Here is a 26038-nt window from a genome sequence, read left to right as displayed (position 1 = left end):
ATTTGCCTTTTATATTAATTAATTTTGCATATTATTTTTTCCATTTATTTAATTATTTTTTTTTGCTATAATAAATGTATTATACAACAAAACACGGAATATAAAAATAGATAATACTTCGATGTATGAGGATATAATTTTTTTTTTTTTTTTAACTTTTTTAACAAACTTCAAAAAAAATAAAACAAGCTCATATGGAGTAAGACAAATATTATAATAGTCAATTACACTCATATAATTTTTACAATAATTTGTATAATTATTTTTTAATAAATATATTTTTTTTTTTATTTCATGTCGTCTTTTAATTTTGATAAGTGTTTTTTGTACCATTCCATCATCAGGCTTATTCAATTCACATTTTTCCTTATCATTTACATAAATTGATTTATTTTTCTTTTCATATTTTTCATTTTTTTTTTTTTTTTTTTTATCTTTGTCTTTTATTCTCTTTCCTTTCTTAAATTCTTCAGATTGTATAATTAAAAAATCGCTATCCATATGTTTATCTAATTCACTTAATTTTTTGTCTAATAATGTAACAATTTTCATTCCATATTTTTTTGTATAAATAGGGGTTGAATATTTTTCATTTTTTTCAGCATTCACACTAATTATTTTATCTCTACATATTTTGTTGTTGTTTTGTTTTTTGATAGAATTAGATAAGCTTAGTATAATATGTTTTCTTTTTCTTTGTATTATTCTCATATATCGGGTTGCACACATTTTTAACATATTAGTTTTATTAATTTTATGCAATTTCCTTTTTCCAGCATGTTTTATTTTTTTAAAATATAAATCACAATTTGACTCACTTATTAAATGTAGGTTTTTAATGTTCAATATTTTGGAAAAAATTGATAAAATTTCAAAATATGACAAAGAAAATATATTTAATTTTTTTTTTAAAAATATTTCATTTGACAAATTCTTATTCTTAGCTCGTACGTTCATGCCATTTTTATTATCACATTTATGAAATAAATTTTTTTTATTATCTTTATTATTAGCGAGTGTATTATTTTTTTTTTGATTGTATCCTATTTCAGGATAATCCTTTATTTCAATTTCTATATTTTGTTCACTCTTATTTTTGCAATTTGTTCTTTTTTTTTTTCGTTCTTTTTTTATATTACTTTTATCCTTTTTTCGGGTACTCTCCAAATTAATTTTTTTTTTTTTTTTTTGTTCATGTCTAAATAATTCTTTGTTATTTTTTCTATCATTATTCTGTACTGTTAATGTTTTTTTTTGAATATTTTTATAATTTTTACCTGAACAAGTCAGAATTTTACTTATTTTATTTTTTATGTTAATTTTTTTATTATTATTATTTTTAGATATTTTGGAATAACTGTCTAAATTGATATATCCCGTTGATGTGTTTTTTTTTTTTGATTTTTTCACTAATTTAAGTTGAATTAAAAATAATAATACATCTCTAAGTTTTATGGACAAATCTAACTTTATGTTAAAAATGGAAAAAAAACTATCTTTTGACTCAAATATTAAAAAGTAAAAAATAAAATAATATACATAAATTTTTAGTATGTTTATCAATTCACTTGATATATTTTCCAGTGATAAAATTGTGGCTTTCTTTTTGTTTGTTAAATCGAATATGTAATTATTATTTTTCAATAATTTTTCTGTCGTTTCATTATTCTTATTATTGTTATTATTGTTATTATTGTTATCATTACGGGAGTGGCCCTTTCTTTTCTTAATAAACTTCCTACTACCAAAGTAATAGTTGTGGTTTTGTTTTTTTATATAATTTTTTTTCAAGATCTCTATAATGTCAGTAAATTGATCAGTGATATTTCTAAATTTATTTAATCGTATAGATACATGAACAAGCGTTGACAAAAAACAATTAAAACTTATTTCTCGTGTTTCGTCGTGTATATTATATTTATGTACATTTGTAAATTCAATTATATTTTTTAAATATTCAGTAGAATCTTCATTTTGGAAAATTTCTGATATTTCTCTATTTATTTGATTAAATTTTATATTGTTAATATATTTTTGGGTTCTGATTGATTTTATTTCTTTGTTATTACTTTTATTATCACAGTGTATAGAAGTCATACTACTGTTATGTGTTTCTAATAATCGAATTTTTTTTTTTCTATTTTTATTACTTATCATAGATAAAAATGAACAAATCAAAGGTGTAGATGCTTCAAACAAACTATATAAAACATAATACAAGTAATTATTATTATACTGTTTTTTATTATTGATCAAAAAAAAATATATTTTCTTTAAAACTTGTTTAAATTTTATTTTTTTTTTATTAAATTTGATTATTTTATATAATTCTTTACAACCTTTTAATATGTATAAATCTTTATTAAAAATAGCATATTTTAAAAGACCACAAAATTTTTTTGATATTTTACAATTTGTAGAATAACTTATTAATAAATCTGATACACCATTTAAACTATTGTAATTATGTTGACAATTTTCATCTTTTTTCCCATCAATATATAAATCTTTAGTGCTAGTGCTAGCATCTGTATTGAAGTGGTCGTTTGTGGGATCATGACAACTTTGTATTGTGTGAGTCTGTTTTTTATTTTTAAGATTGTTTGTTTCTTTTTCATATGTCTTATGCTCTCTTAAAAGAGAGATATATTTATTTTTAGATTTTTTAGGGAAAAAATGTAATATATTTAAAATATCGAAAGATTTATAAAAAAAATATTTAATAATTTTCTTTTCGTCTAATGGGAATAATTCTATATCATTTTTGGGTCTATTTTCTTTTAAGATATTAAATAATTCATTTTCTTCACAAATAGTTGTATGATCTATTACTAATTTATTTAAAGCTGATAAGTTGAAATTTGAATTAAAAATATTACATTTATAAAATATTTCCCATAAATTTATTAAGGTAAAATTGTTTTTATCTTGACCTAAAGTAATGTTGGCATTAGTTTGGGCTTTTGTTATTTTGTTTTCATTTATTTTGCTTATTTTGCTTATTTTGTTTATTTGTATTTTTTTATGCCTCTCATAAATGTCTACTAAAAAATCAAAGTTGGTGTAAATAATTTTGTAAAGTAACTGTATTTGCTTATTTGATATATTAAAATAGGTTTCAAAAAAAAAAAAATTAATTAATTTGCAAATCGAATTAGTATATACATTATTTATTTGGTATTCTGGATTTATTTGTACCTCCGAAATAATTACGTTATTTTTAAAATTACATTTATAGACACTTCCATTAATATTTATCATATATCCTAATCCTTCCTTTTTATTATTTTTCCACATACCTATATATTTATTGCCACAATTATAATAAAATATCCCATATCCGTTTTTTTTCCCTTTTTTCCAATATCCTATATACTTATCATAATTTGCATTTTTATGTGTTATTATATTGTTCTTCTTATCATTATTGTTCTTCTTCTTATCATTATTGTTCTTCTTCTTATTATTGTTATGTTTTTTTTTAAACCAAAAATAAGTTCCAAGCCCATTAAGACTATCATTTTTCCATTCACCTATATACACATTTTGTATTTTTTTTTTTTTTTTTTTTTGATTTTCACAAGTTATATTTTTTTTTCGATTATAATACCAAATAATTTTTCCATATTTCCATTTTTTATTTTTTTTCCAAAAACCAAGATATATACAATTATTATTAATATAATTTTGGATTCCATAAAAATATCTTTTATCATTTTTCCACCATCCAGTGTATATTATTTTATTTCCATCTTCTTTTAAGGCATAATCTATATTATTTTTTTTAGTGAAACTCAATTTTAACGTTCCACGCCCATATCTTTTGTCATTTTTCCACATCCCACTATATATCAAAGACATATTTTTATAACCATCACATTTTATTATTTTTCTATTTTTATCATTATTATCATTTAATAAAAAGAATAAATATGATCCTCTTTGAGATTTATTAAAATTAGATATATACCCTTTATATGTATAATCGTTTGAAATAATTTCACCATATCCTTTTATATGTCTACATTTAAAATATCCTATAAATATTTCACTATTGTTGCAAATTTGAAATTTTTCATAAAAACAAGGGCAACTATAATTATCCAGTTTTATTAGCCCATTAAATATATACTTATTATTAATTTTTACATTTTTTAATTCTATTATATTATTATCTTTTATTTTAACATATGAATTTATATCATTTTCTTTTATATTTTTGGAAAAAAAATCTTTCCAATACATTAGATCATAGGAATGTGAATTTTGAATTTTTAATAGATCATTATTTCCCATTTGCAAAAAAAAAAATATAAAATATAAAATATATTATTAATAATTTTACTAATTAATATAAATAACAATTATCGAAAAAGACTATATGTATACACCCCTCAAGTATATTTGTCTTAAATAGTGATTAAAAATATATTTATATAAATAATTTATGCATTTTTATCCATATTTCATTTTTTTTTTTTTTTTTTTATAGAGACAATATAGAATTAATAACACAGTAATAATATTTATATTTTTAGCATTCTTTATTATATGTTTTATAATTATTATATAAATATATTGATTATATTAAAACTTTTTTTTTTTTTTTTTTTTTTTTTCAAATTTAAATATAAGGAAAGAGAAAACATACATTTCCCATTAGTGAAATTTCTCGCCATTTTCCTTTGCACATTTTTCTATTAGACAAAAAAAAAGTCATTAAAACGAGTTTTGCATAATTTTGGATAACTTTATAAAATTTTTAAAATGATTATTTTGATTTAGAACACTATTTTATATTTTTCATGACAAACAAACATGTAAGCAAACAATATTATTATTGTATTCCCCCCCCTTTTTTTATAAGGGTTACCATTTTTATGGTTATAAAAAAATATTCTACAATCAATTATTTTATTATTCATTGAAAAAGTATAAATAGTTAGCTATTTAAAATAATAAAGGATTTGATAAAAATATTTAAAAAGGTTATCATAAATAGTGGGAAGTAAAAATGTATCCATATTTTGTGTTTTTTGTATTTTTTGTATTTTTTGTATTTTTTTCGCTTTTTTTATTGCAACAGTTATAGTTTTGAAGTTTTTATGTTTCATATTTTGGGATATATTTGTGATTTTTTTTTTTTTAATTGGAATAAAAATGTATAAAAATGTATAAAAGCGGATAATATGAGGTATTAAAAAAAATAATTTTTATAGATAATATAAAAAAAGTTAGGGATATCTAATATGCATATAAATATATAAAATAATTATTTTATTTTGTTCTTTTTTTTTTTCTTTATCACTATATATAATATTTTTATAGTTTGAAGTAGCAAATTTATTTTTTATGTTATATATATATATGTAAAAGTTATGTTTTTATTTTCCTTTATCAAATAAAATATAAATATTTAAAATATATGATATCTACATAAATAATATATATAGTTGTATTTATATTGCATATCTGAAATAATACATTTTCTTATGCACATTTTTTATATACTATTATTATATATTGTATTTTTCCTTGATATTTCATAAAATAAGAATTGTAAAAAAAAATATATATTTTGAAGGTTAGGTATATTTTTTTTTATTTTATATATAATAACTTCATAATAACTTGATAATATTTTTATAATCATTTTTATCCATTAATCTTTGTTTAATTTATAAATGGAAAAAAACAACCCGTAATCATATATATAATTTTTTTGTAAAAAAAAAATAAAAATAAAAAAAAAAAAAAAAAAAATGTTATATTACATTATATAAAACGGACAAACAAGTATATTAAGTGGATGATAATAGATAGTGCCTATGTAGATTATTGTTGTTTCATTTTTATACCTATTTTGCAATTGGTTAATTTTGTATACATATATATTTTTTTTTTTTTTTTTTTTAAATTATTTGATAATAATTTTATTATACCATATGTACATTGCACACATTTCTGATAAATATTTTATCTTACTATAAAAATATAATGGACAGTCTAAAAAAAATAGTGGTAATTTTTCACGCAAACATATGTAGATGAGTATATTATTACTTTGTGATATTTAAAAAAAAGAGAAAATATCAGTTATTTCATACCCTTTTTACTACCTTTTCGAATATACTCATTTTATATTTTTTATTTTTATAATTACCAAATAGGCATATAAAGCAGTTGATGAATATGTCCAATCTAATATGACAATTGGACTTGGAACAGGATCCACTGTTTTTTATGTTATTGAAAGAATTGATGCATTAATGAAAAGTGGGAAAATAAAAAATCTAATATGTGTTCCAACTAGTATAGATACAGAAATTAAGGTTAAGATAAAAAAAAAAAAAAAAAAAAAAAAATTTAGAGAATTTTTCATACGTCCTTAAACGGGCTTATTCATATATATTTGAAACCCTTTTATGTTTTCTCACATTTAGGCAAAAAGCTTAGGAATTCCTTTGACAAGCTTAACAAAAAATTTAAAAATTGATATTGCAATAGATGGAGCTGATGAAATAGACTCCGACTTAAATTTAATAAAAGGACGGGGGGGTGCACTAGTTCGTGAAAAGCTAGTTGCAGGAAATGCCTCATGCTTTATAATAGTACTACATATACATATATACATACATATACATACATTTTGGGCATGATAAATTATTTCATGTATATATATGTATATGTAAGTATATTCACCCATTTATAAATATTGTATAATTATCTTTATTTATTTCACTATATAGATTGTTGATGAATCGAAAATGTGCGAAGATGGGCTAGGGACAACAGGAGCTGTTCCAATCGAAATTCTATCTTTTGGTTATGAAATAATAATTGAAAATTTACTAAAAATATCAGCTCTTAAAAATTGTATATATAGATTAAGAGAAAAAAATGGAGAAATTTTTATAACTGATAATAATAATTATATTGTTGATTTTTTTTTTGATAATCCGATTGAAAACTTGGCACAAACTTGTGAACAAATTAAAATGGTAATAAAAATGATAAAATAATGATAAAATCCTTAAAAAGGATATACAAATATTGCTAAAATAAATCCATGAAATGTGATGTACTATTATATATAAGAAACAGATTATACATATTGCATTGTATTGTATTCATTTTTTTTATAGACAACGGGAGTAATAGATCATGGAATTTTTGTTAACATGGCGAGTATCGCTTTAATAAGCAAAATAAATGGAACAATTTTGACACTAAAAAAAAATAAAGGAATAAATTAAAATATATATATTTTATTTTTAATACTAGTATTTTTTTTTTTTTATGTATTAATTACCATTTTATTCTTTATATGCATATATAGTGTGTGCATATAATTATATTGTCAAAATTTGTTATTTCCAATAAATATATATATTTTTTAGTCTATATGACTGTTGTAATTTATTTTAAAAAAAAAATAATAATGTATGTACATATTTGTTTATAATATTATTACTTGTGCTATACAAAATCCGTAAAGCCTTGTTTAATTGTGCTTTCTTCAAAAAAATAATTTTTTTATTTCCTGAAAGATATACAAATATGTTGTTTCCACCATTTTGTGCACTTTCACAATTTTATTATTATGCGTGCACAGTCTTCTTTCTCCTGTTATTTAATAATCTATCATCCTTATTATACTATTTTTTTTTCATTTTTTTTCACTTTTTTTTCATTTTTTTTCATTTTTTTTCACTTTTTTTTCATTTTTTTTCACCTTTTTTAACTTTTTAAAATTACTATTTGTTTAACAAAATGTATTTGTTTAAAAAGGCTAAAGAATCTATTGTGAACAGCTTGCATGGTGACAAGTCTTCACCTTTTATTAAAATTAATTATATTTGTAATTGGATCCTTAAAATTACTTTTGTTATATGTCTATGGCTATCTTCCCTTTCATTCTTAGCTCTTTATATGAATGCTGATATAATAAATAAAAGTAATATTTTCATAAAATATAAATTATAGAATATAGGAAAATTATCATTATTATTTATTATCAGTTATTTGGTCTTTAAAAATGTATTCCTTATGAAATATAAGTTCATTATTTCGACAAGCTATTTTTTTTTTTTTTTTATTATTTTTTTTTTTTTTATTTTTTAGGTCTATTTCAATTATTTTCATTGTCTTCATTGATATTGTCATGTTTATCTTTCATTATATTAAAAAGAAAAAATGGGACATATATTTTAACAAAGATTAAGATGTATCCTTTTTCTTTTAAAGATTTAGTTGATGTATCTTTGCTAACAGGGGTTGTTACAATTTCGGTCTTTGATATAATTTTGGTGTGTGTGCACATATATAATATAGCTTTTTATAATTCATTATTATAATCTACATTTTTGCATATACCCATATATATATACACACATTATATATAAAAATATTTTCTCCCTTTAGTGTTATCTTTACCTGGTTGTAGCATTTGCTGTTTTTGTAATAGGTATGTTTAGTGTTTTTATTTTATATACTTTTGCTATAATTTTTCGGAAAATTTAAAAAAAAATAATAATTTTATTTATATTTTTTTATTTTTATTTTTATTTTTTTTTTTATTATTTTTATTTTTTTTTTTTTCATATCATAGCAACATTTTCTATCTACGAATGCCTAGACAATCCTTATATGAGAGACAATGAAAACATTGGCAGCTTTAGTAATTACCATTTGTTCTTGTTCATATTTTTTAAAAGTCAAAACATATTACCGTTTTATTTGTATATTTTTACATTATTATTATTATTATTATTTTTTTTTTTTTTAACTCTAGGCTTATCATTTATTTCGGTTGTATACATAGGACTATATGTCATTTCCAATCAAATAATTTTTAGAAATCTCCCATACAACCCCTTAGAATATATGTGCGTAAAAAAAATAAAAAATAAAAAATAAATAATATATTTATAAGTTTGTATGTGCATATATTATAATATTCCCCAACTATTTTGTTTTATATTTTCCACATTTATTTTGTTTTTCTTTTTTTTCTTCTTTTTTTCTTCTTTTTTTTTTTTCCTTTTTTTCCTTCTTTTTTTTCTTTTTAATTCAGGGGGTATATAATAAAAAATATTACAGAAGACATTTGTTCAGTTACCAAAAAATTAACAAAGTTGATTATTTAAAAAATAGAAAAATTTTATATTCTTATAGGAATTAATTTTTTCATTTATTTTATTATTATTATTATTATTTTTATCATATATGCATGTTCTTATAATTTATAAAAAGACATTAAGATTGTCAGTGCATTGATTTTAGTCTAATAACCATTTGTGTTTTGTTTACAACTATTTTTCTTTATTTATAAAAAAGGGAAAAATAAAAAAAAATAAAAAAAATAAAAAAAAAAAAACTTAACACATTTTCAACTATTTATAAGGTCAGCAAGCATATATAACTAATTGGCCAGTTTTGTTTGGAAATTTGTTTGGAAATATAGTGGGAAAATTGGTGGGAAAGCTTATAAATATTTTCACATATTTTGAGGCTTATTATAAAAAAAATAAACCCCAACGTAATATACTAACAAATGAATATTATTGGGATGACTTTTTTATGCATTCCCATTTTTTTCCATATACAATATTTAGTAAATTACTATTTTTGTTTTTTTTACAAAAAAAAATAATAAATTAACGATATAAATTGGTGACATAAATTAACGATACAAATTGATGACATAAATAAATTTCCTTAGTATTATAAGAATATGAGATTTCGAAACTAAAATAAAAAATTATGCAAATATTATTAATTATCTGTTTTTACTAAAATTTAAAGCCGTGATAGCTCAGTTGGGAGAGCGTCAGACTGAAGATCTGAAGGTCCCTGGTTCGATCCCTGGTCACGGCATAAAAAAAAAAAACACTCTTTTATAATTTTAATAAAATTAAGGAAAAAAATAAATCCTTATTTTTTTTTTTATTTTTTTTTTATAGTAAATAAAAATTGAGAAATTATTAACAAAATAGTTATTTTTATGGAGTTTTATTTGGTATTCCAAAAGGTATAATAAAAAACATCAAATAAAAAAAATAGAAAAAAAATTAAAAATAAAAAATTACAAATTAAAAAATACAAATTAAATTTTTTTTTTTTTTTTTTTTTTTTTTTTTTATTTTATTTTTTTTTTTTTATTTTTTTTTAAGAATAAGTTGACTTTTTTATATTCGCCAAATTTAGTAGTAACATAAAAAAACGATCCAAACCTAAAGCCATTCCCCCATGTGGATTAGAAGAATAAGCAAATGAATTAACATATTTATATAATGTTGAATTTTTATTTATTAATTTTTGTAAATCATCAATATAATTTGATAAATTAAAATTCGTTTTATTTTTTTGTAAATATGATGATATGTCTATTTCGTTATCCTTATTTTTGTTGTTATTTATTTTTCCTTTTAATATACGAAGCAATAAAAGTGGCAAATTATTTATTCTTTGGCTACCTGATATAATTTCAGTTCCTTTATATATCAAATCAAAACTATTTGTAAATCTTATATCATATATATTGCTTAAACTATAAAATGGTCTAAGGTGTAATGGATATTGATCTATAATAAATATATCTGTATTAAAATTATATTTTATAAATAAATATAAATAATTAAGTTCATCATTTGTAAAATCTTTTTGATAAATATATAAATTTTTTAATTTTTTTATTTTTTTTTTTTCTTTTACACTTATTTTTTTATTTATATTTTTTTCTAAAAATTTATTTAATCCACTAAAATAGGAATATTCATTGGGTTCACTAATAAAAACATTTTCGTTTAAATCGAATAGGTTATCATTATTTTGATCAGGAATATTATGATTAGTTTCTGGCATACACTGACATATTTCCATCATATTTGGAATTGTATTTGATTTTACATGACTAAAGAAAGAAGATGATGTAAATTTTTTATCAAAAGTATTAGTTTGGTATGTTTTACATGTAGATATTATTTTGTCATATGTATTATTATAAAATTGGAGAATATCATTATAAATTTCGTTCTTGTTAATTTTGTTCAAAAATAAATAAACTGTTTGTGAAAATAAATCATGATTTACATTATTAGGTGATGAAATATTATTTACATTATTATCTTCACAATTTTTTATATCAATTTTATAATTATTTGCAATTTTATTATTATAATAAATATTATGTAATTGTTCATTTTTATTAAAATTCTCAAAAATTATATTTTTTTTTAATTTTTTTTTTTCATTTTCATTTAATATTTTTACACACATTTTATATTGTTTATCATAAATATATTCATTTTGTAAATATTTTTTACAATTATTACAAAATTTTATATCATTTTTTATATAATAATAATTTTTTAATATATTTTGAGCTTCACAAAATGTTAAAACTACAGGATTGTCACTAATAATTGTAGTAGGCTCAAATGATGTGTGTAAATTTTTTTTTCCATAAATTAAGTTAATTAACCTAATTTCTTGAATAAAATTTGTATTAACATAATTAATAATCTTTTTTAAAAAATTATAAATATATATTATTACTTCATAATGATTATTATATATAACTTGTTCAATATCTAATGATAAAAATTCATTTAAATGTTTGGTACTATGAAATTTTTCATTTCTATATGAATAATTTATTTCAAAGATTTTTTCATAATCATAATTAATTATCATTTGTTTATAAAATTGTGAACTTTGAGCAAGTATTATATTTTCATTTTCAATTTTGAAACAATTTGATCCTCCTTCTGATCCATTTAATTCTGTAAAATTTGTTTTATCATAATTTTGTTTAATTTTATTTATATTATTGTTCATTTCTGTTTGTACATTGTAATTTGAATCATCAGTTTGGTTAGGAGAATTATTTTCGTTTTTTGGCGGTTTGTCTATTCTTGTTAATTTAGGAGTGAATATTTCTATATATTTGTCTTCTTCCAAAATTTGTCTCATTTTTTTTATTACTAAATTTTTTAAATTAAAAATAAGTTGATTTATCGAATTTCTATAATTTAAGCAAGCATGGTCATTTGGGGAATATTCGATTTCGCGTTTTTCCACATTTTTTTCATCATGTTTTTCCACATTTTTTTCATCATTTTTTTCCACATTTTTTTCCACATTTTTTTCATCATGTTTTTCCACATTTTTTTCATCATTTTCAGCATTCTCAGGGGGGTCCTCTACATTTGGATGCACTACTTGCTCATTTTGAGCTTGTTTATTTATATGTTCGTAAATACTTTTGTTTCCATCTTGGCCTTTTTCAGCATGTTCCCAAATTTGATTCATTTTGAAATAATTTTGATTATTGCATAAAACAGTTGCTCTAAGAAAAGGGATATCATTAGGAGTTATAGGGGGAACATAATAAGATTCTGAAATTTTATAAATATTTTTTATTTGTATTTCTATTCTCTTTTGATTATATATACTTTCAATATGTGGTATTTTATGCTTATATAATTTTTTGTTAATTTTTATATTTCCTATAATATCTACAACAGTTTCATTTTTTATATTTTTAATATATGTATACATTTCATCTTTTTCTTCATTTTCAGTAGACATTATATTATTAATTTTGGAAATATTTTTATTTTTTTCATATACACAAATAATATATAATCCACTATTTTGTCTTAAATATAAAATAATTCGTTGTGATTGTTTATCTTTTTTTTCTACACGTCCTCTAATTAATATTGGTTTATCATCAAAATAAATTTCTTCATTATCTTTTCTTTTATTATAATTTTTACTTAAATTATTATTTATTTTTATATTTTCAAGAAATCTATTACCCCATTTAGTATCCTCTATATATTTAATTATATCATCATATTTGTAATATTTCCTATCTGTTTCAGTTCCATAAAAAATAGAAAAATCAAACACTTTTGATAAATTTATTAGAATAGAATTAGGAAAATAGTCTTTTATATTTTCATTTTCTAATTCAGACATATCTTGGCGGCTTTCCTTTCTTTTCCAAAATTGAGAACGATAATTTTGAAAATTGACATTTTGAGAATTGAACTTATTTTTTTTGAATGTAAAAAAGTATATCTTTTTTGAATGCTTATTAATCAGGGGAGTTTTGGTATATTTATCATAACACTCTTTATTTTTGCTAAAAAAATTTAATTCTGTTTTTCTTTTTGTTCTTTTTTCTTTTGCATAATTTAACAAATTAAAGGCATTCCTTTTCCTTATATTAGTTGCTACATTTTTTGTATTATCAATAAATAAGCTCACACATTTTTTTGTATTTTTATTTTTATTTTTATAAAATTCTGTTCGATTTTTTACATTATAACAACTTATAATAATATTTTCAAAATTTAATATATTTAAATAGTAGAAAATATAAAGGAAAAAACAAATGCCTCTTTTCAGTATATTGTGTTTCCTGCAAATAGGAAATTTCATTTTTTTTTTTTTTTATTCATACCATTTTAAATAATTTTAAATTGAAAAAAAGTCAAAAAATATTATGACATTTCCTTATTTCTCATACTTTCGTTTTTATCCTTCAGTTTGTTCTTTTCGTTCTCGAAATAAGTCCAACAATATTAAAAAAAAAAAAAAAAAAAAAAAAATAAAAAAAATATAAATAAAAAAAATAAGAAGAATGTAGCGGCGACAAGGGCAGCGACGCAACGCAATTAAATACTCCCTGGCCAGAGGCCCACTATTTGCTAATTTGCATATAAAAATATTTTTCTTAAATTAGTAAAATATCAAAAATTGATAAATATAAAAAAGTAATAAAAGAATAACAATCGAAACAAGATAATCATTTATATTATTATACAATTTCGAAGAATGGTATAATTCTATTGCCATGTCTCTCCAACATGTTCACTATTTTGCCAATTTTTACCATTTTTGCCATTTTTACAAATTCGATCTCCTACCAATTTATTTATCTTTCACCCATTTAATAAATCATTATAAATGTATACATGATTCAAACAAATTAGATGATTGTGTTTGTAAATAAAATCACAAAAAGTTAGTATATAATAAAAAAAAAAAAAAAAATACATAAAAATAAAAAGGTATAACGGGACAAATAATTTGCTATCAAAATGGAAAAAATAAGACGGATACGTTAAGAACATATATGAGAATTATGAAAGAAACCCCCTGAAATATTTTTTTTTTTTTATACTATAGTTGTATGTCTAGTACAATATCTACACTATTAAGTTCGTCTTGTTATATTTTATTCACACTATTCAGCTTGCTTTATCTTGTTTCGTGATTGATCATTATTTCGGTAAATTTAGTCACAATGGGAAAATACTAACTAAATTAAGAAAAAGAAAAGCCCATATTTCTGGGGATTTTATTAAATATTCAAAAAAACTTCGAAATGAATCTTTAGATATATCATTGTTTACATTGTTCATATTTTCTAAATTTAATTTTGTGTTAAATGGTGAAAATAAAAGAATTAATAATTCTTTATATTTATTGTCGTTTTTTAATTTTTTTAAAGTATTATGTATATTTTTATATAAATTCTGAACCTTTAAAACAACATCTTTTGATATACAATATTCCTTTTCTCCATCAAGCATAATAACAATATTTTTATTTCTTATATTGCTATTATCAATAACTCCATTTTCATATAATGTAGTATACACTTTCCATATTCCAATGGTAATTTCTTTAAAAGATTTTGATTTTATTAGAAATAATAATAAAGATGAAAGATTAACCCATGTAACATCATTCATAAAATCAGTATTAATTTTTTCATTTTTATTATTTGGTAAATATTCAAATATATTTTTATTTTTTTCTGAATTATTAAGAGATATATTTTCATTATCCTCTTTTATAATATTCATTATTTTTTTATATAATTCTCCATCAATTTGATTACTAAATTGTGTTTGATGCATAGTATATGGTACATGTTCTTTATTATTCTCGATTTTTTTTTGAGTTAAGAAATTTAAATTTTCTTTTAATGTGATATTAAATAAAGAAACATAATTTTCCCAAAAGAAATTATTAATATATTGTAAAATATTTTTACATTTATAAAATGTGCAATCATAAAAAAATACATTATATTTTCCGTTTTCATAATATAACTTGAAATTGTGTTTATTATCCATTTTTATTTTATTTAATATATTTATTTCTTTATGTATTTTTTCCAAAATTTTATATTTTTTATCTATTTTTTTTTCTTCTACTTGTTCTGTTTTATTCACATTTGAGGGTTCTTTTTTTTCATCAAAATTTTTATAACTTGGTGGATAAGAACAGTTATATATGTAACTATGATTTTCTTTTATATTTAAACAATGTTCTTTGAAATATATTAAAAAATTATTTATATGCAAATTAATAATACCTTCTTTTTCTCGAACAGGTAAATTATTTATGTCTTTTAAAAGGTTGGTTTTTAAAAAATGTGAATACAAGTTATTACGTTCGTGAGCATTCTTAGTTGCTTCGCCATGTTTGACTTCACCATGTTTGGCTTTTTCGTGCGTTCCATTATTCTCTGGATGCTCTTGGCTAGATACATTTGCCATAACATAATAATAATAACTAAAATAGGATAAAAACATATTATAAATATAAAGATTCTCTTCACTAAATTCTCGAAAAGATGTTAATAAAGGATCCTGTTCGTTACCGTCTCTTTTACCCCCTAAAATATTTAATAGGCCTTTTTTCATTGATGGGTTATTTTCGATTTCTTTAGTTATTTGTTTTTTTTTTAAAGGATCAAATCCTAGTAATATTTGTATATTTATATTATTTTTATTTATTTTATTGTTAACATTATTTTGTGAATTTTCTATACTTTTTTTAACAACAAATATTCCTGCAGCTTTATATTCATTTTTCATTTTATTTGTAATATTACAATTAATACTTTTTAATTTCATTATTCGTTTTTCTATTTTATCATGTCTATATATATTTCTTAAATCAATCCAATAACTATTCTCTAATATTTTGGAATATTCATTTTCACGAAAATTTTCACTTCTTCTATGATTTAATTTATAACCACTTGAATGTTTATTAAATGAATAAGTTACCTTTTGATTTTCCATTTTTGGAACATATTTATGATAATTTATTTCTTTAGATGTGTAATATCTTTCTCCATTGTTTTTTATTATCGATATGTTTGTTTCTCTTGGTAATGATCTAATATAATTTAATTTGTACATATTATTTTGTCCTGTTGTGTTATATTTATTTATTAAATTGTTAGTTAAATTTATATTACTACTATTATGTATATCTACTTTTCTTTTATTTTTATATAATCCCCCACTATTGATATTTCCTATGACATTTAAGTTTGGAGGCTTCATTACCCTTTTTTTATAAATAGAGGATGTGTCATATGAAATAATTGGTGGGAAATTCTCAATTATGTTGTTATTATTGTTTGCATTAGTTTTGAATGGGTAATGTGGTGGTTTTGCCGAATTGGGAGAAGGGTAGTATGGATTCATTTTTTATTTAATATATAATAATTGACTAGTGTTTCTAATATGTATATATATATATATTTTTTATTTTTTTGAGAAGTTTTCGATTTATTTTGTATATTGTTTATTTTAAAGACATTTTAATGTAGTTAATTTATTTTACAAATATATAGATTTATTTTTATTGCTCTACAATATTACAGTTCTGAAATATTTGACATTTTTCATTGTTGCTTCTCTTTAATTATATTATTCATCTTACTTTAATTTAACTGAATATCTGGATAACCATACATAAGTTTTTAACATAAGGAGATCAGTCATGTGTATACAGGTAGCATGGAATATATATGCATACATGAAATAGGATGCATTATTCAAGTATGCATTACTCAATTATGCTTTACTCAATTATGCTTTACTCAATTATGCTTTACTCAATTATGCTTTACTCAATTATGCATTATTCAACTATGCATTATTCAACTATGCATTACTCAATTTTGTTCGAACTGCAATAACTTTCTATATATGCTTGCATATCACGTGTGGATTTTATGAAATAATTTTCTCATTAAAAAAGTTTAATATATTTTTTATTTATTTTACAATCAGATTTGGATCTTAAAGAAATAGGCCATAAGGTGGTTTGCGATATATAATCTATATATACAAAAAAAAGGGCAACAGAATGAGAATGCATATAAAATATATTATAACTAAAGTTACAAATTATAAAAATGAGAAATTGTAAAAGTAAAAAAAATTAATAGTAGATTAAATAAAAATCACGATTGTTAAAATATGATAAATGACTTAAAAAATAAAAAGATATGTTTTAAAATTTTGAAAGTTTACAATTCATATTTTTTTTTTTTTTTTTTTTTTTTTAATCTGATAAATATTTATTTCGGTGATTTATGCTATTTGTTGTAGCTGTATAAAATTTAGGCCATACATATTATTTATTATATAATGGATTTTTTTTTACGAAAATATAAAAAATAAAGATAATATAATTTTATAAAATTACTATAACTTGTTATATTTTTTCAACTTTTTTTTATGTATTTATATTTCGAAACATATTTTATTACTTCCATAGAATTTTTCATGATGACAGGATATTCAATTGGTAGTGGTAGTATATTGTTCATAATGAACAAACTTAGCATCACCTGTTTTTAATTTGGTTTAAATGGATATGGAATATATGTATAATTTGAGAGCATACTTCATATAATAATTAAAGTTACAATAAATAGTCTCATTTCTGATTATTTTTCTCTTGGTATTTTTTTTACAATTTAATTTAACAAAGAAATAATATCTTTATACAAGTGTGTAATTAAAGCCTTTTTTGTTAATTTATTTTTTTTTTTTCTTTGGGTATTTATATTTCTCTCAACTAATGTCTTGTATACACATATAATTTATGATTTTCTTTATCTTATATTTTTATAATGAAAAAACACATCCATTCAAAATGTGTATACACTTTGTTATAAAATAGGTATGCCAATAAAAATAATTATATTTTCGATATTAAAATTTCAAAAATTTTATCATTTTAAATATTTATAAAAAATAAAAATTTTATAGACTAATTGGCTTTCATAGAGAATGATAACATTGTTTTGTAGTGATATATATATATTTTTTTTTTTTTTTTTTTTTTTTAAATAATTCAAACTTTTTAATTTTAAAAGGCATACATTAATTATGAGGACACTAAAACTCAGTATTACGAATATACATATAATACAATTATGTTTTATATTTATTTTAACTTTTATTAAGTTTAACTTTTGATATTTTCTTGTGTTTGATAAAATAAGCCATTTTATATGAAAAGGGAAAAAAAAAAATTGCTAACTATTTGTACACCTGTTTTTTTTTTTTCGCTAGTTTGGCTTTTGCTCACACACATTTTTTTAATTTTTTTTTTTTTTCTCAAACTTTTTTTATTTTGGACTAGCCATTTTCATCTTTTCCACATTTCTATGCTCTAAGAATGCAAATAAAAGGGCGCCAAAAATGTTTATTTGAAAAATATATGCACACATAAACATATATATATATATATATATATATATATATATATATTTGTGTGCATGTGTGTATAATGTATTTTTAGTAAAATGAGTCCTTGTTTGTATCATAGGCAATATAAAAAAGGTGAAAAAAAAAACAAGCTAATAATATTTAAAACGAAAAATGGCTTTAGAAGAAGAGAGTGATAGTTATAATGACTCCATCAATGTTGATGAAGATAATACAAATAAAATTAATGATGATATAATTAATCATATTTTGTTCAGAAATTTATCAGAAGAGCAAATCAAAATTGTACAGGTACCTTTGGAATATAATCTATGTATTATTGCATGTCCAGGGTCAGGAAAAACATCAACTTTAACAGCTCGTATTATTAAGAGTATAATAGAAAGGAAAAAATCAATTGTCTGTATAACATTCACAAATTATTCTGCTAAAGATTTGAAAGAAAAAATAATAAAAAAAATAAATTGTTTGATAGATTTATGTACAGGAAAGGAAATTCAAAATAAACTATTCAATAGAAATAAAAACATTGGAGGAAATAAAATTCGGAATAAAAAATATGACATTAATAAAACAATGTATAAAAATAAATTCAAAGTTTTAGACACAACAATATTTATAGGAACTATTCATTCATTCTGTCGATATATTCTTTTAAAATATAAAGGAGAGTTTAAAATATTAACAGAATTAATAAACAGTAATGTAATAAAAATGGCTTTTAACAACTTTTGTAATTCAACGATGTACAACAATTCTTCAATCGATGGGGGTAATAAATGCACAAATGATCCCTCTATAATTAATAAAAGTGATAATACATTTAATCTTTCACATTTTATTAATTGTATGAAGAATAATATAAGTAAACATGAAGAAAAGAAATTAGAAGATGAAGCAATACAGTCTGATTGTGATGATGAAGAAGAAGAAAATGAATATTTTTTTAATTATTTATATAATTTTAATAGTTCTATAGATAAAGGGAATTTAGAACAAATGGGTGAAGTTAAATGTATATTAAAAAAAAAAGAAATTCTTTTTTTAAAAAAAAAAATAAAATTATTAAAATATGTTGAATTGTATAATATGACAAATATCGAAATAAATGATATTGAAAGAAAGTTTTATGAAAATTATAAAAAAATTTTTGAAAAAGAAAAATATATTTATTATGACTTTGATGATTTGTTAATAGAAACATATAAATTAATGAAAGACAATATATCAATACGAAATAAAATATTGGAAGAGTGGAATCATATATTTTGTGACGAATTTCAAGATATAAATACAACACAATTTAATATTCTTCAATTTTTTGCTAATATGCAATATGATGTTAAACCTATTATGGATAATGAGTGTATTGATGAAGATATGGATATTTTTGTTGAAAATGATCCAAATAAATTTATCAAAAAGCGTTCTAAAAATAGTAAAATACAAAATAATAAACGAAATAAAACAAAGACAAGTATTACAGTCATAGGGGATGATGATCAATCAATTTATGCCTTTAGAGGAGCGCATGCTAGTGTTTTTAAAAAAATTATAAAAGAGTGTAATTGTTTATTATTTAAACTAAGTAGAAACTTTCGAAGTACAAAAGAAATTGTAAGAATATCAAATAATTTAATATTAAATAATGGAAGTTGTAGAATAAATAAAAAAATATGTACAGATAATATACCAGGACAAAAAGCAACTTTTGAAATTTTCAAAACGAATGATGATCAAATATCATATGTATTAGCTCAAATTATTTTTTTAAAAAAAATATATAATTTAAAATTTAGTGATTTTGCTATATTATCTCGTACTAATAAATCTTTAAAGGAAACTCTTATAAATATGAACAAGTATGAAATTAAAAAAAAAGCTTTAAAAATGTTCCGAGAATTTTGTAAAAATTTAGAAAATAAAAATATACCCAATGATACTCATCAAAATTATTCAAAAAATGAAAAACAAGTTGAATCTAAAACTACAGATATAGTAAATGTGAAAAGTGGTGAGGATAGTATCTTATCAAAAAAAGAATTTCCTTCTGATAAAATTAAAGAAGAAAATAAGCAAGTGAAAGAAGAATGGAGTGAAGTAAATATTTCCACTTTTAATATTCCAATAAAAGAATTAAATAAAAAAAAATCATTTTTTGGATCAAAAGAAATTATTCAATTGATAACATTACTTCGTTTTTTAATAAACGTAAATGATGATGTAGTTTTTTTAAAATGTTTTAAAATTATAAAAAATTGTAAATTGATCAAAACGATTGTTCATAAATTAACAAATAATAATATTAGACAAGTTCACAATATCTCGGATCCTCGTTATGCTAGAGATGATAATATTAACAATCATAGGGGCAAATTAAATGAGGAAAGTATATCTTTCTTTGAAAAAATTAAAAATATTTCACAGTTGTATATTTTGTCTAAAAGAAAAAAACTTAGTAACGATCAGCTAGCCATTTTGAATATATTTACAGAAAATGAAATAAAAATTATTCTTGATTTTTTTTTTGTCATAAATCATTTTCTTAATATTTGTTCTCAACATAATTCAGTTTATATTTTGGTAATGGATATATTAAAAAAAATAAACCTTATAAAAAAAATATTGAAAAAAAAAGAAGAGAATGTGGAAGGTACCGCTAATATATCAATGAATAATGAACAAAATGATTTGGTGAATGTTAATAATAATTCATCAAATATGGAAAATTTATCAGATTGTAAAAATGATATATCCACAATAGACCATAAGTCAGATATTGAAAAAAATAGTAAAGAAAAAGAAAATACACATATAATAAAGAATTGCGTTCATACAGTAGATTATCAAAACATACATGGAAAAAAACGAACATTTGAGCAATGTAATGATAATACAAACAATAACACGAATGAAAATGCAGAAATAATTAATAATAATAATAAGGAAAATCCTAACATAATAACCGAATTAGAAATTAAGAACAATTTAAAAGCACTTTTTAATATAAAAGAAGAAGACTATAATTATAGTCAAATACAAAATATATTTGTATTTTTAGAAATAACAAAAGAATATAAACCAAATTTAATGGAACAAACTTGTTATGATTGTTTAATATGTTTTTTGAATGATTTTAAAAATAATATACATGAAAAAATGTTAATTGAAAAAGTTACATTAACAACTATACATAAATCAAAAGGATTAGAATGGAAGGTTGTTTTTATTATAAATGTTATAGAGGGTGAAATACCTCATGTTTCTGCAAACAATAATGAAATAATTGAAGAAAGAAAAATTTTTTATGTAGGTATAACACGAGCAAAATATATATTATATTTATTGTGTTATGTACAAAATACTCATATCTCTGAAAAAAATACAATATCACGATTTATATATCAAATGAAGATTTAACAAAAAAAAGGAAAGGATCAAAAGAACGAGGCGTTCCCACAACATATCCTTTTGTGCACATAATATTTATTATCTTTTTATTTTCTCAAAAAAAATTAATTAATTTTATACAAGTGTATAAATGTACCATATTAAAACTTTTTATAGAAAGAGGAGAAATATATCTCCTTGCACACACATGTGAATATAGTTGATTACAAAAATTATGATTTTATTTTTGATAATTTTTATTACAATGTTATATATATTATTTTTTTGACAAAGTTCAATACAATGTTAATATATTATTATTTTTTCGTAGATTTGCTTCTTTTTCAATGTCTTTTTTTTTTACCTTGGGAAAAATATTTTGAAATATTTTATTTTTGTTGATATAAACAAATGAGAAAAATTAACCTCTTAAAAATTTGATATACATACAATTAAATTTGTATATATAACAAGCTATTAACTTATTTGCATTTTTTTTTTTTTTTTGAATCACCACACAAATATTATATTTACGCGTAATGTTTTGAGCTAGCTGTAGCCACTTTTCTTTTTAACTATTTTTTTTATCTATTTTTTTATCTATTTTTTTAGCTATTTTTTAGCCATTTTTTAGCTATTTTTTAGCTATTTTTTTTAACTTATCAATATAGCTAGCTAAAAAAAATGTCTATATATTTTAGAGAGCTGTTTCCTTCAAATAAGTATTCATTTCATTCAAGTTTTGTATATCAAATTTTTGCATTTCTTTGTTTGATTATTTTTTCTCATTTTATTTGTCCTATGTGCAAGCTACCTTAAAATTGTCTTTTTCAGTATTTTCTAAAAATACATGATCAATGTCGTTTAATTTTTCATCAGGGTTATAAAATTTAGAACGGATTTTCGTAACACAATTTATGATGTGTTTTTGCACAGGGAATGGGAGCTCACCACACAGTATTATATATTACGTTCATTAAATTTTTTTTGTCTATTTTTGTGTTATTTTAATATTGCCAGAGAATGTATTAAACAATTGTTTTTATATGTGAAAATATAACTAAAAAATAGGAAAAATAAAACATATATATTTTTTTTTCATTACAAGTGAAACGGAATGGAATTTATGTTGGTCTGAAAAGGATTGGATAAATGAAGTATATGACACTCTTTCCCTTAAAAATGATCAATATGTGAACCATTTTAGAAATTATTATGAAGTGAGTAAAATGGATAAATTAATAAATGGGAAAATAGAAATAATTTTTTTTCCTTTACTAAATTTATTTTTAAAGCACTGTAAAAATTGTGTGTGTGTGTGCATAAATGTTATCTGTATTTTTATCATTTTTGGTTATTTCCAAGCATAGGTTTAATTATATACTAGTGTGTATGTGTGCATTGTGAGTCGAATGAGATATATATATATACCATGGATATATTCCGGTCATATTTCGCTCATTTCGCTCATTTCGGCCATATTTCTTTAGCTGACTCGTAAAGACCTACTAGCCAAGAATATAAAAAGACTAAAAAAGTTGTATGGAAAAACGCAAAATAGTGAAGAATTGAAAAAACTTGATATAACGCCACTTACATTTGTTTTACCGCTCGAATATAAAATATTTTTAGAAGAATATAAAAAAAAAAGCAATCGAATATGGATCATGAAACCGATTGGAAAATCACAAGGAAAAGGAATTTTTCTTTTTGATAAAATTTCACAAATAAAAGATTGGAGTAATGGTGCTAAAAATAGGATCATTGAAGATAAGAACCGAGAAAATGAAAAAGATAAGGAGAGGATAAAAGATCGAGATAAAGACAAAGGAAAAGAAATCGAACGTGATAAACTTGAACTATATGTTGCACAAGAATATATTCCTAATCCTCTATTAATTGGAGGGAAAAAATTTGATATACGTTTATATGTGTTAATTTTGTCATATTATCCACTAACTATTTATATACATAGGAGCGGGTTTGCTCGATTTTCTCATAGATATTTTAAAAATGAAAAAAATAATATAAATGATATAACAATGCATTTAACAAATGTAGCAATACAAAAAAATGCAGAAGGATATGATAATACTGTAGGGGGGAAATGGTTCATAAGAGAATTATTTATATATATGATTAATAGATATGGATATGATAAGATAATGGAATTAATACAAAATATAGAAAATTGTATAATACAATCATTTTTAGCTGTTCATAAAATTATAATAAATGATAAACATTGTTTTGAATTATATGGATTTGATATACTTATTGATAATAATTTAAAACCATGGTTAATTGAAGTAAATTCTTCTCCATCTTTTTCTTCGAATACTAAAGAGGATTATGATTTAAAATTTAATATCTTAGATGAATTAATGACTTTGATAAATATTGAAAAATATAATATACCACAAATGGACCGAATTGGAGATTTTGATTGTATTTATAGAAATGGCGAACCTATCAATAATCTGAATCCTTATAATTTTCATTCCTATCTTGGTTTGTTTTATTATTACAAAAAAAAAAAAAAAAAAGTTATTTTATAAAATTGTATATGATAAATAGTATGTGTATATATATGCATTCATTTTTTTTTTTTTTTTTTAATTTTGTACATAATTTTTTAGGGGCAAATTTATCAGGAAATGAGCATTTAAAACAAATGGCAAAAAGTATAAAACAAAATTTAAATGAAAAGAATATTTCGACAAATAAATAAAAATAAGTACAAAAAAAAAAAATGGGATGATATGTGTCATTGAATAGGGAAATAATTTTTTAACTCATTTTGTCTTTTTTAAAATAGTGGCTGTTTAGTCGCTTGTTAATATTAGTATGGTATTCTTTTGACAACTTTTTAAAATTATTATTTTCCGCTAAATCTTTAGCAAAAAATAGGAGCCTTTCCTTTAAGCATTGAACCTACAGTGTGAAAAAATGGCAAAGTGGAGGAATGGAAAAGTGGAGCAATGATACATATAAAAATAACAAATATAAATAACAAACATAAATGACAAACATAAATGACAAACATAAATGACAAACATAAATATGGAAACCTTTTTGGAGAAATTCCTTTTGACTGTGTATGGCATGAGCGGATTAGTATCCCGTTGAGAAAATGTTGATTCTATATTTTTTATGAACATTGAATTATTTTTTTCTTTTTTCATGTCATATATTGAAAGTGCAATAACTGAACATGGTATGATTGATCCGCCTATTGCTAAAACTTTAAAAGCTTTGTGTCGACTATTTAAAGAATCAGGTCGAGTTATTTGATAATGTATATCATTATATTTATGGACTAATAATTTATTTATATATTTAATATTTTTATAACCCCATAACAACGTTAAAAAAAGAGAAAGGTGATATAACTTGGGTTCATATATTAATGTTAATGATGAATAAAAATGTTTTCCTAAATCTATTACAGGGGATATAATTTTGTATAAAAATAATTTTTCTTTTTTACTTTTTTCTTTTATTTGTGTATTTTTATTTTCTGATTTATTATTTGATGCTACAAATGTAGTATCATCAAAATATTCGTCTACATTATTATTTTGTAAAAATTTCTTTTTATACTCTTCTTCAATTGATCTATTAAAATGATCATATTTTATTTGTTCGTTTAAAATAACATCGTCTCTATCCATTTTGTGCTTATTCCTTATATAAGTTTCTATTATATGAAAAAGGAGAAAATAATATCTTTTGCACTATCTCTAGTCTTATAACTGTATTCTCACATTAGTTCCATATCTATATTTATTTTATTATAATTTTATTTTTATAATATATACGGTTGTATTGTACTATTTATAATGTCCAAACATGAGTTATGCATTTTACAAATAAGTGTGAATTTTATGGATAATATTGAAATAAATAAAATGTGAAATAATAAAGGAATATGTATATTTGAAATAATGTTTCAAATTTTGTAATAAAATCGAGCTTTATTTTTATGCCTTTTCAAAATGAGTAAAGAGTAGTGTGTTACTCACTATGAATATTTTTTTTTATAAATTATTAAAAAAAGTAAATTAAAAGTGTAGAAT

General features: G+C 20.9%; 8 protein-coding genes and 1 non-coding gene across 9 annotated transcripts; 5 read left to right on the top strand and 4 right to left on the bottom strand.

Annotated features, from left to right (window-relative positions):
• Positions 1-48: 48 nt before the first annotated feature.
• On the bottom strand, positions 49-4296 carry PY17X_1115500 (MORN repeat protein, putative; the record flags this gene model as incomplete). The annotated part of the gene is made up of 1 exon (XM_722797.3): positions 49-4296. The coding sequence occupies one exon, from the start codon at positions 4294-4296 to the stop codon at positions 49-51; it is 4248 nt and encodes a 1415-aa protein (XP_727890.3).
• Positions 4297-5997: 1701 nt separating this feature from the next.
• Positions 5998-7256, top strand: PY17X_1115400 (ribose-5-phosphate isomerase, putative; the record flags this gene model as incomplete). The annotated part of the gene is made up of 5 exons (XM_722899.1): positions 5998-6021; positions 6171-6332; positions 6444-6611; positions 6750-7001; positions 7146-7256. 5 exons carry the CDS (start codon positions 5998-6000, stop codon positions 7254-7256), a joined length of 717 nt encoding a protein of 238 aa, XP_727992.1.
• Positions 7257-7773: 517 nt separating this feature from the next.
• On the top strand, positions 7774-9149 carry PY17X_1115300 (conserved Plasmodium protein, unknown function; the record flags this gene model as incomplete). Its single annotated transcript, XM_022956481.1, has 6 exons — positions 7774-7957; positions 8125-8309; positions 8425-8467; positions 8612-8680; positions 8795-8888; positions 9077-9149. 6 exons carry the CDS (start codon positions 7774-7776, stop codon positions 9147-9149), a joined length of 648 nt encoding a protein of 215 aa, XP_022812382.1.
• Positions 9150-9806: 657 nt separating this feature from the next.
• PY17X_1115200 lies at positions 9807-9878 on the top strand. Its single transcript has one exon. It is a non-coding gene; the product is annotated as a tRNA-Phe (tRNA).
• A 292-nt stretch (positions 9879-10170) lies between these two features.
• Positions 10171-13455, bottom strand: PY17X_1115100 (aspartate--tRNA ligase, putative; the record flags this gene model as incomplete). The annotated part of the gene is made up of 1 exon (XM_724744.2): positions 10171-13455. The coding sequence occupies one exon, from the start codon at positions 13453-13455 to the stop codon at positions 10171-10173; it is 3285 nt and encodes a 1094-aa protein (XP_729837.2).
• Positions 13456-14318: 863 nt separating this feature from the next.
• PY17X_1115000 (conserved Plasmodium protein, unknown function) lies at positions 14319-16529 on the bottom strand (the record flags this gene model as incomplete). The annotated part of the gene is made up of 1 exon (XM_724745.2): positions 14319-16529. One exon carries the CDS (start codon positions 16527-16529, stop codon positions 14319-14321), a length of 2211 nt encoding a protein of 736 aa, XP_729838.2.
• A 2193-nt stretch (positions 16530-18722) lies between these two features.
• On the top strand, positions 18723-21989 carry PY17X_1114900 (DNA helicase II; the record flags this gene model as incomplete). Its single annotated transcript, XM_725653.2, has 1 exon — positions 18723-21989. One exon carries the CDS (start codon positions 18723-18725, stop codon positions 21987-21989), a length of 3267 nt encoding a protein of 1088 aa, XP_730746.2.
• A 654-nt stretch (positions 21990-22643) lies between these two features.
• On the top strand, positions 22644-24690 carry PY17X_1114800 (tubulin--tyrosine ligase, putative; the record flags this gene model as incomplete). The annotated part of the gene is made up of 5 exons (XM_022956480.1): positions 22644-22681; positions 22839-22916; positions 23068-23179; positions 23450-24470; positions 24599-24690. 5 exons carry the CDS (start codon positions 22644-22646, stop codon positions 24688-24690), a joined length of 1341 nt encoding a protein of 446 aa, XP_022812381.1.
• A 59-nt stretch (positions 24691-24749) lies between these two features.
• On the bottom strand, positions 24750-25633 carry PY17X_1114700 (conserved protein, unknown function; the record flags this gene model as incomplete). Its single annotated transcript, XM_022956478.1, has 2 exons — positions 24750-24893; positions 25031-25633. The coding sequence occupies 2 exons, from the start codon at positions 25631-25633 to the stop codon at positions 24750-24752; spliced, it is 747 nt and encodes a 248-aa protein (XP_022812380.1).
• Positions 25634-26038: the final 405 nt, after the last annotated feature.

The sequence above is a fragment of the Plasmodium yoelii genome (assembly GCF_900002385.2).
Source record: "Plasmodium yoelii strain 17X genome assembly, chromosome: 11".
NCBI lineage: Eukaryota > Apicomplexa > Aconoidasida > Haemosporida > Plasmodiidae > Plasmodium > Plasmodium yoelii.
The sequence above is the reverse complement of the archived record's forward strand: the minus strand, read 5'-3'. Positions and strand labels throughout refer to the sequence as shown.